The 17,629-nt window shown below is 40.6% G+C and overlaps 1 protein-coding gene across 1 annotated transcript in view; it reads right to left on the reverse strand.

The window, feature by feature from the left end:
- Positions 1 to 742: 742 nt before the first annotated feature.
- Positions 743 to 17,629, reverse strand: part of LOC150087423 (zinc finger MYM-type protein 1-like) — a 51,574-nt gene continuing 34,687 nt past the window's right edge. The window contains exon 2 of the mRNA XM_090372480.1: positions 743 to 1,184. Within this exon, the coding sequence (XP_090228606.1) occupies positions 743 to 1,184 (442 nt within the window). The remainder of the gene's footprint in view (positions 1,185 to 17,629) is intronic.

Raw genomic sequence — 17,629 nt, forward strand, 5'->3', positions numbered from 1 at the left:
AAATGATTTTCTGACTTGACTGAACCTCTCTAGCACAGCCGTGCCGAGAGTGAGGCGAACGAGGCTCTTGCCTCAGATTAAAAGCTGAAAGGGGGCGCCAAAAGAAAGATTAAATAATTGCCAACGTTGCATGATTAACAGCGGGGTGCAATTTTTCATTCTTGCCTCAGATACTAAAATGGCTCGGCACGGCCCTGCTCTCTAGTATGACAGCCCAGAAGTCTGCCAAGAGAACTGTTAAATTCATCTGCCGTGCTGTGTGTCCTATGTCTGTTAATTGAGTGTGTTCTTTGGTCGATTTCTCTGTTTTGCTGGAAGAAAAACCCCAGTTTCTGGTGAAAAAATCTTGTTATCTAAGCCTGTGACCGACTTACTCAGCCACGAAGTGAAAACAGTCCATTAAAGTTTCTCGCGTCATCGACGGGATTCGAACCCGGGCCTTTTCCACATCTGGATTCAATTCTCAACCCACTGCAGGATGGAAGCCTCCTCAACAATTCATTCCCTCAGCACGGTGATGGTACCACTGTGCTACCCGCGCAGTTTTAAGGCACTGAAGCATTACTGATCAACGTTGAGTTGAACCAGAAAAGAAACTGTAAAGTTTTTGTATAAGACTAAAGAATGAAACTGCTCCAAAGCAGCTTTCCACCACATACACCTACCAAATTAAGGGAGCGTGCAGCACATAGAATGTAATGTGCAAGATGATTGATATTCATAATATGTGCTTGAAGCCCTTTTAGCATCCTGACACGTTTGATGCGTTCTCATAAGACTGTCCTCTTAGATTAGCTACATCAATTCCAATTTGTTCAAAGAATTTCAAGATAATGTTGGCAAGAGCTTCTCTGGTGTGACTTGCAATGGGAATGAAAGTGAGAAAACGTTCAACAACCTTATTATCTAATATTCCAACATAGCGAAGTACAGTCAGCTGATCAGTGTGAGAATTGTCTGGTGTTGAATCAGCACTTAGAGAAAAGTATTTGGCTTCCTTGATTTCTTCTAAAATGATTTTCAATACTTTATTTCCCATAATCTCTATGACTTCATCATATATTGTTGAAGATAAATATGAAGCTTTTCCTCGTCGTTGATTACCATATTTTGCTATATGAGAACTAAGAAAAGGATCATACTCAGCAAGTAAGTCAAGTGTCCCAAGGTAGTTGCCATTTACTCTATTGAGAATTAAGTACCTCTGTATCACCACGAAATGCTAATCCACGAGATGAGAGAAACTGTATAGTTGAAACTATTCTTTGCAGTACTTTTGCCCAGTATTATTTTTTCTTTGTGAATTGGATTTCTAATATTGAATCAATTTGTCCAAGTGCTTTTCGTCTAGAAATCCATGTCGTCACAGAGGTCCAATGTCCAGAACTGTACTCATGTTCTGTAATCCGTGTAGAGGCATGTTTTCAGTCTGAAAATCCACTGGAAAACTGGGTTTTTGATCAATGTATACCAACAAGGAGAACGCAAGCAAAGAAATATACACTGTGCTGCTACCTTATTAGGTACTTTTTTTTTTCTTTATGAAACCCTAGAACATCTACCTAGTAGCGTGTTGAGCCTCCTTTAGCCTTCAAAACAGTCTGAATTCGTCTAGGCATGGATTGAACAAGATGCTGAAAACATTGTGCAGGAATGGAGTACCATGCAGAAATGAGTGTCACACAGTTCCTTGAGATTCAACGGAGGTGTAGGCCTGCAGCGAATAGCCCTTTCCAGCTCATCCCAAAGATGTTCAATTTAACTGATATCCGTGGACTGAGCGGGCCACTGCAGCAAAGAAAAGTCATTACCATGTTCCTGGAACCATTCCATAGTGATTCGGGCTTTGTGCACCGGTGCATTATCCTGCTGGAAGTAACCATCTGACTGAGGATAAACTGTCAACATGAACGGATGCACTTGGTCAGAAACGATGTTTAGGTACGATGTAGCATTAAGATGTGAATCTATGGGATCAATGGACCTAACGTGTGCCAAGAAAACATTCCCCACACCATAACACTGCCCCCCACCACCTTGCATAATAATCGTCAGTCATGAGGGGCCCATGGATTGAAGTTGTTTTCGCCAAATTCTGGGCCTTCCATCAACATGATGCACCAGGAACTTCGACTCGTCAGAGCAAGCAACTGTTTTCCAATCCTCGATAGTCCAGTGCTGGTGTTGCTGTGCCCACAGGAGGCGTGCTCTCTTGTTCTTCATTGATAGCAAAGGTACGCGATGTGGCCGTCGGCTGTTGTAGCCCATTCGCGACCAAGTACGACTAGTGGTCCGTTGCGATATTTTGTTCTGCATTCTGACGTGATGCGCGACATTGTGACCTTGCACATTTTTGCACATGTTTGCTTGCACATGTTTGCTTGCACATTTCTAGCCATCCTCCTCTGACCTCTCTAATCAACAAGCGATTTTCTTCCACAGGAGTGACGTTGAGAGGATGTTTTTTGTTCGTTGCACCATTTTCGATACACGCTTGAAACTGTGGTGTGTGAAAAGTTCAGGAGAACTGCCGTTTCAGAGATGCTTTGTCCAGCACGTCTTGCACCTACTACCATGCCACGTTCGAAGCCCGTTCGAATACTTCCTTTCCCATTCTTGCTACGGTTTGTACCTTAACTGATACTAGAAAGGTTGTTCTGCTGCATTATATCCACAACTGTGGTCATGTGACTTGCAAAGTTGTGGGACAAACCATTTGTGTGCACAGTAGGAGTGTACCTAATAAAGTGGCAGCACAATGTACATTTCCTTTGAGGGAGAATACATTAGCTGTTCCCTTTTAATTTTATCACCAGTTATATGTTTTCAGAATATCAATGAACGTGAACATTTTCTTTTCTGATCAGAGTGTTGTCTTTCGGATAAAGAAAAGTCATCATCATGGTGTTGGCATTCCACGGGTTGTTTACACCAAACGTCACGTACCTCCTTTGTTATATTTGAGTTTGTCCATAGACCAATGTCATCTTGATACTCAGATCCCAGGTCATCTTTCTTCTGGTGGACAAGCTGAACATCCTGTGGCATTGGCATCATCAGAGACAACTTGAACTTCTAGTGCCTCAGTCATTTTGCCATCACTGGATGCATTTGTTGTTTGCTCTGTTTGCTGTTCTGCTGCTGCCTTGCGTTTGAACCCAAGATCAAATAAGTTGGAGATTCACTGAGCAGTTCTTAATGCTTCCGCATCTTCTCTTGTTGTCTTTTTCTTTTGCTTGCTCCGCTCTCAAACCTCTTCTTCACCGACACGATTAATCTGAAAGGGTGGAACAATTGGTAAATATTAATTTAACCGAATTATATTTATTCAACTTTCTGGCTGACATGACACAACGGAACCAGCCAAGGGCACAAATAAGAATGCAGTTTGCCTAAGCATACGGCTTGGCGAGCTCAGAGAGCCTTTGCTTGAGAGAGGCACTGGTCGAAACCATAACAGATGCCGCTCAAAGTAGGCCCTAGCTGAAATCTAAGTAGGTTCTAGCCTCAAATCAACGTAGGCCTTAACTGGCTGAATTATTGAGCATAATAATACTGATTAAGGAAGGTTAATACTTAATAATACATTGGCAAAATGTATTATTAATATTAATTAATATTAAACTTAATTAATACATAATTAATATAACACATAATTAATATTAAACTTAATTTAGCCATCACTAAAACACAGTAAAATGAAATTCATATAAAAACGAAGGTAGGCCTTTTGCCGCTAGGCACAAGTTGACTTTATACTATAAGGCAAACCGAATACGTCTGCCTTATTGGCATCCACTCCTAAATCTCTATCAAAAATTAATCACAACAATCAACAGTTTATAATATACGTGATATAATAACATACTATAATTATCAACCCCGGGGGCTCACATCTTATGAGTATGGGCTTGGCACACACACCCAGGGTCCTGAGCTGGATATCATCATTCTTCTCTTTCTTGGTGATTCCCTTCTACTTTTATCGCTCTCTCTCTCTCTCTCAGGGTAACTCGGGATTTTTTTTGGGTGGTGCAGCATAAGCCTCAGGCTTCCTTGCACCATATAGCTAATAATAATAATAATAATAATCAACTTACCTCAGTAAATGTAAACAGCAATGTCAGCCATGTCAGATTTCAAAACAATAAGAAATGCCATTAGAGAGAACGTTTTGCAGGGTTCCAACCAATAAAACCGTTATTCATATTATAAAGTCTGTATGACGTCACAAACTGTCATATAATATACAGGGTGATTCACTACCAGTGCGACAAACTTGCAGGAGGTGTAGGGGGCACAAAGACGAATCGGAATCACATAGCATTGCAGGGTCCGAAATGCCTTCGTCATGCAGTAGAGGACGTTGAACGGGAGGTCGCGTGAACAGCGATCCCGCTGGAAGTCAGCATTTGCGAACCGTTTCTGTTGAAGAAACCAAGTAGCAAAAGTCCTCCGGAGTGGATAATCCGCAGGCTCCAATGATTGGACGCGTTGCAGATGGTATGAACTCATTTGGTTTGTTGACAGTATCCTCCATAAAGTGGATTGGGAAATACTCAATCGTTGACCTATCGCTCGAGTACTCGTACTCGGAATGCCTTCTACAAGACGTAGGACATTCTCCTCATTGTCTGGCGTCCTCGTCGTTCGCTCTCGATTCATGGTACCTCTCGTGAAACAACCAGTCTCACGTAACCTTCTGTGCACACGTGCGAAAATCGTATGATGAGGAGCACGCCTGTGCGGGAAACGTTCCTGGTACAAGCGCAGACAGGCGCGCCCGTTACAGTCCGCAACTCCATACGTGAGGTACATGTCGGCCAGTTCAACGTTTGAATACTCGTCCATCCTACTTCCTCGGGAACCGGTTCGCAAATGCTGACTTCCAGCGGGATCGCTGTTCACGCGACCTCCCGTTCAACGTCCTCTACCGCATGACGAAGGCATTTCGGAACCTGCAATGCTATGTGATTCCGATTCGTCTTTGTGCCCCCTACACCTCCTGCAGGTTTGTCGCGCTGGTAGTGAACCACCCTGTATATGTATACAGTACAGTGTTTCTTTTTGCCGTAGTATGTTTACTATAAATATATATATATATATATATATATCTGATAATTAAAATAAATATGATATTTAAAATAAAAAATGGAGGGGTGGTTTGATTCTTCAATATTTCTGCCTTTGCGATGATTTGTATGACGATTGAAATGCAGCGATTCCATGACCATTATTGGCCTCGTGGTCCTCTGTCGATATGGGGCATGATGGTCAGTCTATTATTTTGATATTTTAGTTTTTTGGTAGTTTCTTTAACCCTTTTTTGGTGATATTTCACGTTTTTTGGAACTGGTACCTTCGAGGGGGGTACCGCTAAATTATTTATAATTGGCATTATTTTAAATTTACATTTTTTAAATTTATATTTTTTATTAATTGGGTTTAATGACTTAATTGACTAAATTTTACAGGGGATTATCGACTACCTTTTTGTCCTATTATCTCTACTTTCCCTTCCCTGTTTGTTCATTTTATATTATTTTGCGTTTCGTTTCGCTCTGTATTATTGCCGTACTACTGGCTGATTTTTTATTTTTTATTTTAAATATCATATTTATTTTAATTATCAGATATAATTACGCATCATGTGGAGGATGTGCATTTGCTGCCTCTAATGATAGCTACATAGCCATATTTATTTATTTTTATTACTTTTGCCTAACTTTCATCTCACATTATATATATATATATATATACGGTACTGTATATTAACTGAACCCTTTTTTAAATAGATAATTTAGAGTACTTATACTTTGATTCAGTATTCACAAAAGAAACAACTTTTCACTTAAGCTCTGGAGGCCCTCCAGCTAGCGGAGGCCCCGGGGCTGTAGCCTCTAAATTACATGCCTTAATCCGGCCCTGAAAACTATACTCACAGAAGCCTTGAGTGTCTATACACTAATAACTGCACGAAGAGAATTCCTAGAGGGATGAATAATAAACTAGCCAGTTTAACTGAGCAAGAAGGATAGCAAGGTAAATTTACAGATAAAAAGTATTGAATCTGATAACATGTAAAAATTGACAAGTAGTAGTACAGAAAAGTTAAGCGGTAAGGGTAGATTATGGGAGAAATCGCAAGCTTAGAGAGCAAAGAACAGGGAGAAGGAGTTTTTCTCATACATGAATATTAAGAAGAAAAAAGCGAATCAAGATCGGACTCTTTTGTAATGGGTGCGGAAAGTCTTAGATCACCCAGCTGATGTTGCAGACGAATTGAACAGCTACTTGGAATCGATATTTACAGAAGCTCCTTCGTGGTGAGGAGAAACTGTGTGAGTGATGCTCGAAAGCATCAAATTAGAGATACTCAAATTAAAGGTCATTTATTTAAAAAAAATACTTTCGAGCCCAAAGGTGGCTCTGAGTACATGCCATCAACTCCAAAATTTGATGGCAATTACTTATTAATTTTTGGGGAAAGTGGTAGGAGAGTGCATCAAACCATTAGGGTTAATTATGAGAGCGTCACTGAACTCAGGAGAGATTCTCTTGGATTAGAGAAGTGACAATGTGCCGTCATTACATAAAGGCGGTTCTAAGAGTAAAGTGGGTAACTATCGACCGGGTCGTCTAACTTCAGTGGTAGAAGAAATCATGGAGGAAATGTTGAAGAGTGCATTACAGGATCATCTAAATAGAAATTAATTTTTAAGCGAAAAAAACACAGCATCGTTTTGTAAAAGTAAAATATGTTTAACTAACTTGGTTAGATAGTTTTACAAAGTCACCTAAGAGCTGCATGTATGCAATGAGTTCGACATTTTACTTGGATTTCAATAAAGCGTTTGATTCGAACCCGACAATAAACTATTATTGTATAATCTGGATTATGCTGGAATCGTAGGAAAAGTCCTTAGACAGATCACAAGAAGGCTGCAGGGTAGGCAGTAAAGTATTGTGATTAATGGCTATTTTTCATTTTGGGCAAACATAAAAAGTGCGGTTCTTCAATATCGAAACTGGGACAGCTGATTTTTCTGAATTTTTTAAATAACATCGACAAAGGGACGGAGGGCATGATGTCAAAACTTCCATATGCGGGAGAGTAGTCAATAATCAGTGCCAAGCAGATCTTCTCCAGGTCGACTTAAATAGACTTCAGGGATGGTTAGAAAAGTGGTAGCTAAGTTTTAATGCAGGAAAATGCAAGATGCACTTGGGGAATGGGACTCAAAAATGAACTTGGGGAATGGGACTCAAAAATGAACTTGGGGAATGGGACTCAAAAATGAACTTGGGGAATGGGACTCAAAATAATTATACACTTTGCGAGGTTGTACTGAAAAAGAGAAAGGAAGAAAGGGATTTAAAGGTTACGATACCGTCAGATATGGAGTTCCTGAGCAGTATAGACAGGTGGCAAAGAAGGCCTATGGTGTCCTATGGAAGCTTTTTAAAATACACAGGGAGGTCATAATCAAACTATGTAAAGGCAAGCCTTGTTGACAGTACGGTGGATATAATCATCACTCTTCTTCCTTCCGACAAAAAGTGAAAAAATACCACGGTACGAAACCCGTTCAATGACGCAAAGAATTTTTATGGGCTCTTTTTCATAATGTGACGAGTTAGTCGATCTCAGGTGAGGGAGGACAGATTTCGCCTATGGTAGATATAAGTTGGTCTGTAACTAATCATAAAGGAGGTAAGGCAAGCGAAGGCAGACTACGAGAGATCTTTGGCAAAGAGTGCAAAGTAAAATAGCAAAGACATCTTTACTTATGAAAACTCTAGAAGGAAGGGGAATCAGATTGGTCAATTTGATATCAATGATTCGAGTGTTGGTGATCCTGCTGAGACAGCTGACAAACTGAATGAGATTTTGCATCTACATTCATATATGAGGAATTCTGTAGAGAAGTGGAGGCCAGAAGTTAATGAAACTCTAAAAATATTTTTTTGACTAATGCTGTATAAGCTTGCTTTCTTGCATCATATGCCTCTACTAATGCTAATGCTAATGATTTTGTAATAACTGAGAGGTGAGTAGATCCCATCTAACTGGGTGGATGGGATCTATCCAGTTATAATAAAGGAGGCAGATAAGGAAGTAAGTAAAACCTTAGACATAATTATGAGAGCATCCTTGGATTCAGCAGAAGTTCCACGAATTGAAGATGTACAAACGTATCGCTAATCGACAAAGGAGGTTAAAAGGGCGACGCGAGTAATTACAAACCTGTTAGTTTATCTTCTATTCTGGTGAAAATAATGGAGTCACTGGTTAAAGAAGCATTGTGGGGTCATCTCGATAAGACTGCAGTTACAGGCCAGACACAGCATGGGTTTGTTAAGGGGAGGTCTTGATTGGATACTATTATGTGATCAAAAAAGAACTGGATGCAAAAAAATAAATTTTGATACCGGACATTTGGATTTCAGCAAAGCTTTTGATACTGTTGCACATGGAAGACTGCTGTACAAATTGGAGCAGTATGTAAGGAAGGGCAAGTTTCTGCTAAGGTATGGTTAAGTGGGAGAAGACACAGAGTGGTAATCGATGGACACTGCTCTTCGTGGACTAGTATTATTAGTGGAGTCCCCAGGTATTCGGTGTTGTGCACATTGTTCTTTTCTATATTTATCAATGATATTGATGAAGGTATATCAGGCTTAATGTCCAAATTTGCAGACGATAGCATGGTTGGCAGGATTATTAATGACAGTACGCTACTGCAACAAGATTTAGAAAAGTTGAGCAGATGGGCAGATAGCTGGAAAATGAAGTTTAACATGGACAAATGCATGGAACTGCATATGGGTATCACTGACTTCAGAATAACGTACAAATCGTGTGGTACTACACTCAAGGTAGTGGAGAATGAAAAAGACCTGGAGGTATTTGTGCAGGAAGTTATGTTTTCTGAGCAGAGCAGACAGGCTGTCAGAGCAGCTCATTGGATCTTGTCAATGATATACAAGAATTTTGCTAGCAGAGATAATGCAACGTTCAGGCCACACTTTGGGTACTGCATACAGGTCTGGAAGCCTCATTTTAGGAAGGATGTAGAGGTGCTGGAACGAGAAGGGTAACGAGATTGGTGAGGGGAACAAAGGATTGCTGTTACCAAGGTAGGCTTAAATCCTGCAATTTGTGACATCTCCAGACTAGGCACCTGCGATGTGATCTCACTGAGGTGTATAAAATATGTCTTGAATACTTTGAGCAAGCTCAATGCTGATGGGATTCTTCCTCTTGCTCAGATTACGCACCTAACGGGGCATAAATTCAAACTGAGGAAAGACAGTTGTAGAATTGACGTGTGGCGAATTGTCTTTAGTCAGCGTGTGGTTGATTGCTGGAACAAACTTCCATCTGGCTTTGTGGAAGTTGATCGTTTAAATAAATTGAAGGAAGAACCCGACCAACGTTTGGAGCGAATAGATGGGAAAGTTTTTATTTTTATTTTTGGACTACTACTGTATAAGCTTGCTTTCTTGCATCATATGCCAATACTAATACTAATGTCCAAAATTTCGTGCGTTTTTGTCTGTTTTTCCGTATGAAAAATTCGGATTTCAGGCCTTTTCCATCGGCTTTTGGGAGAACGGTGATCATAACCGCTTTACTTCACGCGCAGATTTGTTTAGGTACGAACAGTGCCGGACTAAGGTATTCCGGTGCTCCGGGCAGAAAGATTATTTCGGCTCCCTTCGGATATCCTAAAAATCTGGGTGAGGGCGGCGACCACGAGCTATAATCATCTCTTTGCGTTCCTGTAAGAATGGCGCCCCGGGCGACTGCCCTGCCATGTCTTAATCTGGCACAGGGTACGGAGACACTTCAAAAAAAAAAAAAATAGCGTATTGAAAGGACAGAAAGCTAGGGAACGCGACTCATGAGATCGGTAAAAAATAAGGGCGTTATATGAGGAAAGACTGAATATATGGGTTTCAGCGCTTAGAAATTAGGCTGTTGTTGTAGTAGGGTTTCAGGAGAATGGCAAATAACTCCACATTTATCCGTGTATATTGTCAGTAAATTGCGTGTGTCCTGTAGTCGATTTTCTGTTTGCTAGAAGAAAAACCTGAGTTTCTGGGAGAAAAAGCAGGCTACTCTCGCCGAGACCGACTAACTCAGCTATGTGATGAAAAATGCCCGTGAAAATATACTCACGTCATCGACGGGAGTCAAACTCAGGTCTTTTCCCAGCAGTGCAGGAAGGACGGCGATTCTACGAACTGTGCTACGCACGAAGGTAATCCGGAAACTTTATTCGGATTTATAAGACTCAGAATAAAATGAGTTACTTTCAGATTAATTTCATAAAATGAAATCCTTATTCATTTTACCTTTTATGAAAATAAATTGAATGAGGGTGAAATTTTCACTGTTATAAATGATTCTAGAACTAAGACATTCATTCAAATTATGGGGGGGGGAAGGTTCAAACTAGACTGCAGTTTCTTTTAGCAATCGAGTAGTTAATTACTGGAATAAGATACCTCCATGGTTCGTTGAGCCTGATAATTTGGAGAAATTCAAAATTCAGTTGGGTATATATATCTAAGATGAGGAGGGTGTCATATAAAAGCCTAGAACTTCCTCACACGAAATAGCTAAAACTAAAAAATGATATGCGGTACATCCATTTCATGTATGGGTTGGGAATGATTTGATTCATAACTCGACATGATATTATCACTCAATATCATATTCCGTCGCTTCTGTAATGTCCACTGCTTCCGTTCTCTGCACTTGAATAGGCGATGGCCTGATTTACTCAGAAACAGCTTGGGCTTATGAGCAGCTGCAAAACCATGGTAACCTATTTTGTGAAGTATTTTATGAAGGTGTTGCGCCTACACTTATTCGCTGACTCACGGAGCAGTTTTATAAACTGCTTATCGAGTCAGCTCTTTACGGGCTTTTTTTTATTCCGTGGCTGACTTTATCGATCTCGGGTTTTTGTCCATTAAAAGCGACCAGAAAACATACGAAATTTATGGACATATACACAATGGGGTGGATGTGGTAGTTCTCGGGTAACCCTAATACCACAATTTTCTGAGCAGTGCAGACAGGCTGCCAGAGTAGGTCATGGGGTCTTGTCAATGATATACAGGACTTTTGCGAGCAGGGATAAGGAGGTGATTATACCCTTGTATAAGGCCACACCATGAGTACTGCGTACAGGTCTGGAAGCCTCATTTTAGGAAGGATGTACAGTTGCTATAACGAGTACAGAGAAGGGGCAACAAGACTGGTGAAGAGAACAAAGGGATGCTCTTATGAAGAAAGGCTTAAGTTCTGCAAATTGCAGCTTCTGGAGACCAGGAACCTGCGAGTCAATCTGATTGAGGTGGATGTGGTAGTTCTCGGGTAACCCTAATACCACAATTTTCTCAGCAGTGCAGACAGGCTGCCAGAGTAGGTCATGGGGTCTTGTCAATGATATACAGGAATTTTGTGAGCAGGGATAAGGAGGTGATTATACCCTTGTATAAGGCCACACCATGAGTACAGCGTACAGGTCTGGAAGCCTCATTTTAGGAAGGATGTAGAGTTGCTATAACGAATACAGAGAAGGGCAACAAGACTGGTGAAGAGAACAAAGGGATGCTCTTATGAAGAAAGGCTTAAGTTCTGCAAATTGCAGCTTCTGGAGACCAGGAACCTGCGAGTCGATCTGATTGAGGTGTATAAGGCCTTGAATGGATTGAGCAGAAGGGATTCTTCCTCTTGCTCAGATTACAAACTTGAGGGAACATAGATTCAAACTGAGGAAAGACAGTTGTAGAATAGATGTGCGGAAGTTTGCCTTTAGCCAGCGGGTAGTTGATTGCTGGAACAAACTTCCATCTGTTGTTGTGGAAGTTGATAGCTTAAATAAATTCAAGGCAGAACTAGACAAACATTTGGAATGAATGGATCAGTGAAACGGGAACGCATTTTTTTATATTTTGGCTGATGCTGTATAAGCTTGCTTTCTTGCATCGTGCCTCTACTAAATGCTAATGCTATTTTTTTTAAAAACATTAATAAATTTGGAAGCTACATAATCGTTATTCTGAGATCAGCGTATATAACAACAATTTGAAGGCCCCCTGCCTAGTGTCCCAAGAAATATACTGGCAAAATTTACATTCGCATGGGACAACAGCCAGCAGTGCTCGAAGTCATAGAATGTTTTCTAAATAAAAACTGTTGAAATAAGAGACGTGCTTTAATTTATACTACTCAACATTTTGAAGGAAAAAAAATCACTGATATTTTCTCCGAAAAGGATGTCTGAATTATTTTCTAATGCTGATTTCAAAAAGCTTCCGTTTTTATCTATCACGGTCTTATACACCTCAATCAGATCACCTCGCAGGTGCTTAGTCTCCAGCCGTTGCAATTTGCAGCACTTAAGCCTCTCTTGGTAAGAGGATCCCTTCATTCCCCTCACCAATCTTGTTGCCCTTCTCTGTACACGCTCAAGCAAATCTACATCGTTCCTAAAATGAGGCCTCTAGACCTGTACGCAGTACTCAAGGCGTGGCCGCACTACTCCTGTTACCTCTAAATGACCCATAATCGCACAAATTTTGATGCACACGCGCAAACAAACGGTGGTCCGGTATATGTCTGTCTGGGAAGCGTTCTCCATAAATTCGTTGAGCGGCTCGTCCATTGCCCTCTGCTAATCCATTCACTAGGTGCATGTCTGCCAGCTCACAGTTCGTGTATCGATGCATGCTCTTCGTGGGGCGACTACTGCTTGAATGAATAAACCAGAAATTTTTCCTCTCGCGAACTAAAGAACAGCGCCGTCTACTGAATTACGGTGGTGATATTTCCGGTTATGGGTTCCTATGCGATTCACATTCCTTTAGATGTTACCTACCTCCCCTAAACGTTTGTACCAATATTTTTGAGATACCCTGTATACACTTGCTTTCTTGCATCGCTGCTGCTGCTGCTGCTGCTGCTACTACTACTACTACCCTCAGAACATCTTACCAACGTGGGCTGTTCTGGCAACAAACAAGAATTCTTGAGGTGGGTAAAGTAAAGTGTAAAGTGTAAAGTGTGTTTAGGGTCCAACGGCACCAGGGGTTTCCCCCATAACTACTTGGCGTAGTTTACATTGTGGTGTGATACAGTTCACTGTAAAGGCCAGAGATTTAAAAGTATATGAATCTTGAGGCGTGTGATGTCGTGTACCGTTGTTCCTCTGGCCATTTAGTCGCCAGACTCCTGCTGAGGCCCGACGTTGCCCACACTTCGCTCCGTGGAGGCAGACCAGGTACCCAGTAGTTGTAGTTGTTACATGCACTACTTTGACCCATATCATCAGATAAGTGCGGTTTTAATATTACCCTCCTTCCTCCTTCGTGGAATCGCCGTCTTACCTCACACGTAGTAGACAAGACATGAGTTCGAGTCCCGTCGATGACGCGAAGAATTTTTATGGGCTTTCTTCGTAACTTGGCTAAGTTAGTCGTTTTCAGGCGAGGCTAGTATGATTTTTTTTTCTCCGGGGAAAGTCGGAAATTTCGTCTAGAAAACCGAGCACAGAACACACGCAATTTACAGGCGATACACGGAGCTCCTGAAACCCTACAACAATAAATACAACCTGCCGTTCCCCCTAACTAGCAGTTTCTTTGAACTCTTAAGATATTCTCAATGGCACTGGCAAAAATCCATGCACAACCTTTGTTCAAATGAATATCGTCTCAGGAAAAATTGATTTCGTTAATCTACAAGTGCGGGCCTGCAGAGGCCCGCACTTGTAGAGTCTTGCAGATTCTTGCAGATTCCTTTAGGTCTTGAGTTAATCCACAAAGTTCAGTTAATCCACAAAGTTCAGCATATAGTCTCCTCCTATTCTGTCTGGGCAGAACTGCAGACACATTCATATCTCTGCTTTTTTTTTTCAGCATGATCGTATATATTATCCCACAAATGGTTTGGCAGTGTTCGTTTAATATCGTTAGTTCACACATGAATAATAATGCTTCTCTTTCCCCCCCCCCCCTTCTTAAAATCTAACAATCTGTTGGTAATATCATTAATTGTTGCTTTCGGCAAATACCCTGGTTCTGGCCCACCTATCTTTATTACAAAAAATGTTACCGATTTTCCTAACAACAGTCTCCCAATAAAACTTAAATCTCCTTTAACCAGAGCAGTATGCACTTGACTATTCTTTTCTTGGACCGAAATCGGAGGTGCATCAATTGGCAGGTCATAAGACATTTGAGACCCACGAGCTGCCAGTTACATTTTTTCTAGGGAAAGCACCCGTTTTTTCTCAATTTCTTCTCGTAATGTGCCATGTTCTAATTTGAGATCTATATACTCCTTATATCGGATGCAAAGAAAAGAACAACCACCAATTGAGCTCGTGTGTCTACTAGACCAAATGTAAGTACGTACCACAGGCTATAAAATCGACGAACTGGTGACTCTTACCGGAAATGCTCACAGTTATTTCCGTCTGAGTTATGATGTACTTGGATTTTGTACTGTAAATGAAATTTGAAATTAGGAAAATTACAAAATTTAAATTAATAAAAAAATACCAAATTACAGAAATTAAATTTAAACAAATTTTAAACAAAAATTTCTCTACTAGAACATTATGTTTATCGCTTTCACTTAATCCCCTTCATGAGCGGGATCGAAACACGTCTGCTCTCTTCGACTGCCTACAGCGAATTTATTATTTAGCATTCATTACATTGCTCGACAAAATTAACAGAACAAAATGTTTTTATGTATATTTTATTGATATAATAGGCATCCTGGCATGCAAATTCCGAGTATCCAATAGAAATCGATCTACCACTTTACAGAGCCGCACATTATGCATATTATTCATACCTATAAAAACGCAGCTTGCGATCGCATCACTTTATTCCAGTTTTTCAGCCTGCTCAGTGGGACAGCCACATTTCCAGTACTCAGGATGGCAAGTTATCGTCGTTTAGATGATTCTTTGAGATGGCGGGCCGTTGGACGGCTTGAAGCCGTGCAATCGCAGGCGGAGGTAACACGTTGGATTAATGTGTCACCGTCTCGGTACTATGGAAGCAGTTTCAAGAAATAGGAACCATTACAAGAAGAGCTGGACAATGTCGCACGAGGACTACGTCAACAGAACAGACCGCTATCTGGTCTGTTCTGTTCTATCAACAGCAAGACGGAACACTACGATGTCTTGTCGTCAACCGTCTCTTGAGGTTGCTGCGGCCAAAGGTGAAAACATTTCCAACCGGCCTATGTTAAGAAGGGACGCAATTAAAGTGGACTCCAGGAAAGGTAGCTAGTAGTTTGTATCCCATTACCCAGTCTGCGCGGTTAGCACAGTAGTATCGTCACCGTCCTCCCCACACCGGGTGGAAAAGGCCCAGGTTCGAATCCTGTCGATCACGCGAGGAACTTTAGTGGGCTTTTTTCACTCCATGGCTGAGTTAGTCGGTCTCAGGCGCAGATAGCAATGTTCCCCCCCCCCCCAATAACTGGTGTTTTTCCCCAACAAAACAGGCAAATCGACCAGAGAACACACGCAATTTACAGTAATAGCACAAAAATTATATTAGGGCCACCCATAAGAGATTATGGGTGGCCCTAATATAATAATTTGAATTTTGAATCCCATTAACTAGAAACCACTGGAGAGCTAGTCAAAACTGGTGCCATGAACACCTCGGAGCCCAGACAAATCGGGTTCATTTCTGTTCTCTGATGAGTCCTGTTTTAGCCTACAAACTGATTCTACACGTTATTTCATCTGAAGACAAAGAGGAATGCGACACCATCCTTCCTTCCACAGAAAGGAAAACGTACGGTGGAAGCGGTGTTCTCGTGTGGGGCAGAATAATCACAACGCCACTAGAGCTCAAGTGGAGGAGGAATTTCTTGAAACTGAAGATATCCGACTGCTGTGGCTAGCACGACCACCAGACTTAAGTCCGATTGAACATGTGTGGGCGTCGCATTGTACACCGACAGCCAGTAGATCGGTCACTTGGTAAGCTAAGGTTCGCTGGTGAAAGGATGGGATTTGTCGCCAGAGGATCTTACAGACATCCTTATATCGAGCATGGCTTACTGCTGTCAGGCTTGTTTAGCAATGGAGAGAATCACACGCCGTATGACGTTTGCCATATTTTCTAGCATCTTGTGTCGACTGTTGTAATGTGACATTTTTGTTAATTCTTATACAACCCCTGTAAATATCCCTTATGCCTGTACAGAAGTTCTCGCTATCTCCTCATTTCATCGTTATTCTATGGTACATCACTATACCATATTTTGTCCCGCTTCATTGCAAGCTGCACGAGTTACACGATGTTTTTTACGTGTTCTGTTAATCTTGTCGAGTAGCGTATTAGTTTGATTTTAAGTCTGTAGCTTTTATGTTGACCTCTAGCCATCTTGTAATTATAAGTACATTAAAAGTACCTGATTTACAGAATTATATAATAAAATACTTTTTTTTTCGAGTAATGTAATCTGTAAGGCTGAATACTTTAATCTGTTTTAAGTTACTGGAGTTTTGAACTACCATGCAATGCAACATGTACCCGTAAATACCACTTCACCGCATTACTCGAGTGCTTTTCCATGAAGCTGATGTCTGGAATTGGATGAAACTCATGTAATTTAAACTAAAACGCAGTTAATTAAAAGATAAACCAATTTTTTGCATTATTAATAATGATTAACCTCATCTTATCTGAATTTTGTCAACTTGTAAGAAATCTAAACTTACAAATGATACATTTTCAAATTAAACATTTCAAAGTAAAGTCGTTATGCGCATTCATGTGCATACTTAGCCATTATCAACAAGAACTTATTTAGTATTAAATGCTAATAGAATTATGATGACTATGATTTAAAATAATGTTATTATCTTAAATTTTAAGCGTTGTTATATTAGCCCCTGGTTGGCTAGCAGCGCAGTGACAAGTAAATCTGAAATTAAGAGAGGAATTTTTATCTCTTTTTATACTTGGCTGAGTGAGTCATCCTCAGGCAAGGATTAGTATGGTTTTTCGTCCAGCAAACAGGCAAGTCGACCATAGGAAATCGACCAAATACGGAGGATGCGGAAAGGTCAGGGAATTACCACCGCATATCCCGGAGCAATATGGCCTTAGTTGCTAATGCTCCTAAAAAAACCCAAATAACAATAACAAACAAATTATATGATTCCTTCCTCCCTTCCTCATACAGTAACTGTTCATTTGACCATTGAATTTATTCAAATTGTCATCTTCAACTACCTGCGAAGGTAACTAGTACCAGCAATCAAAGACTCGCTGGCTAAAGGAAAACTTCCTACAATCTAATATAAACCTGAATCCCTGCAATTTGAATTTATGAACCCTAGTTGTGGACTTCTTTATAACAGTGAAATTCCCGGAGTTTTTCTGAAGACAAAAATGTTTCAGAAGTGAACAACAGGTAACTGTGTTGTTATTCTACACTACTAACAGTCACCATTGTTTGTGTCAACAAGGGGTTACTGAAAGATAAAGAACTTTCAATCAAACTTTATTAGAAAAATAAGATAGTGCTGTCAGAGCTTTGAGAGCGTAAAGCAGAAAGAAATGTAAG

This window comes from Mastigoproctus giganteus, chromosome 4 (assembly GCF_048544385.1).
Source record: "Mastigoproctus giganteus isolate SK-2022 chromosome 4, ASM4854438v1, whole genome shotgun sequence".
Lineage (NCBI taxonomy): Eukaryota > Metazoa > Arthropoda > Arachnida > Uropygi > Thelyphonidae > Mastigoproctus > Mastigoproctus giganteus.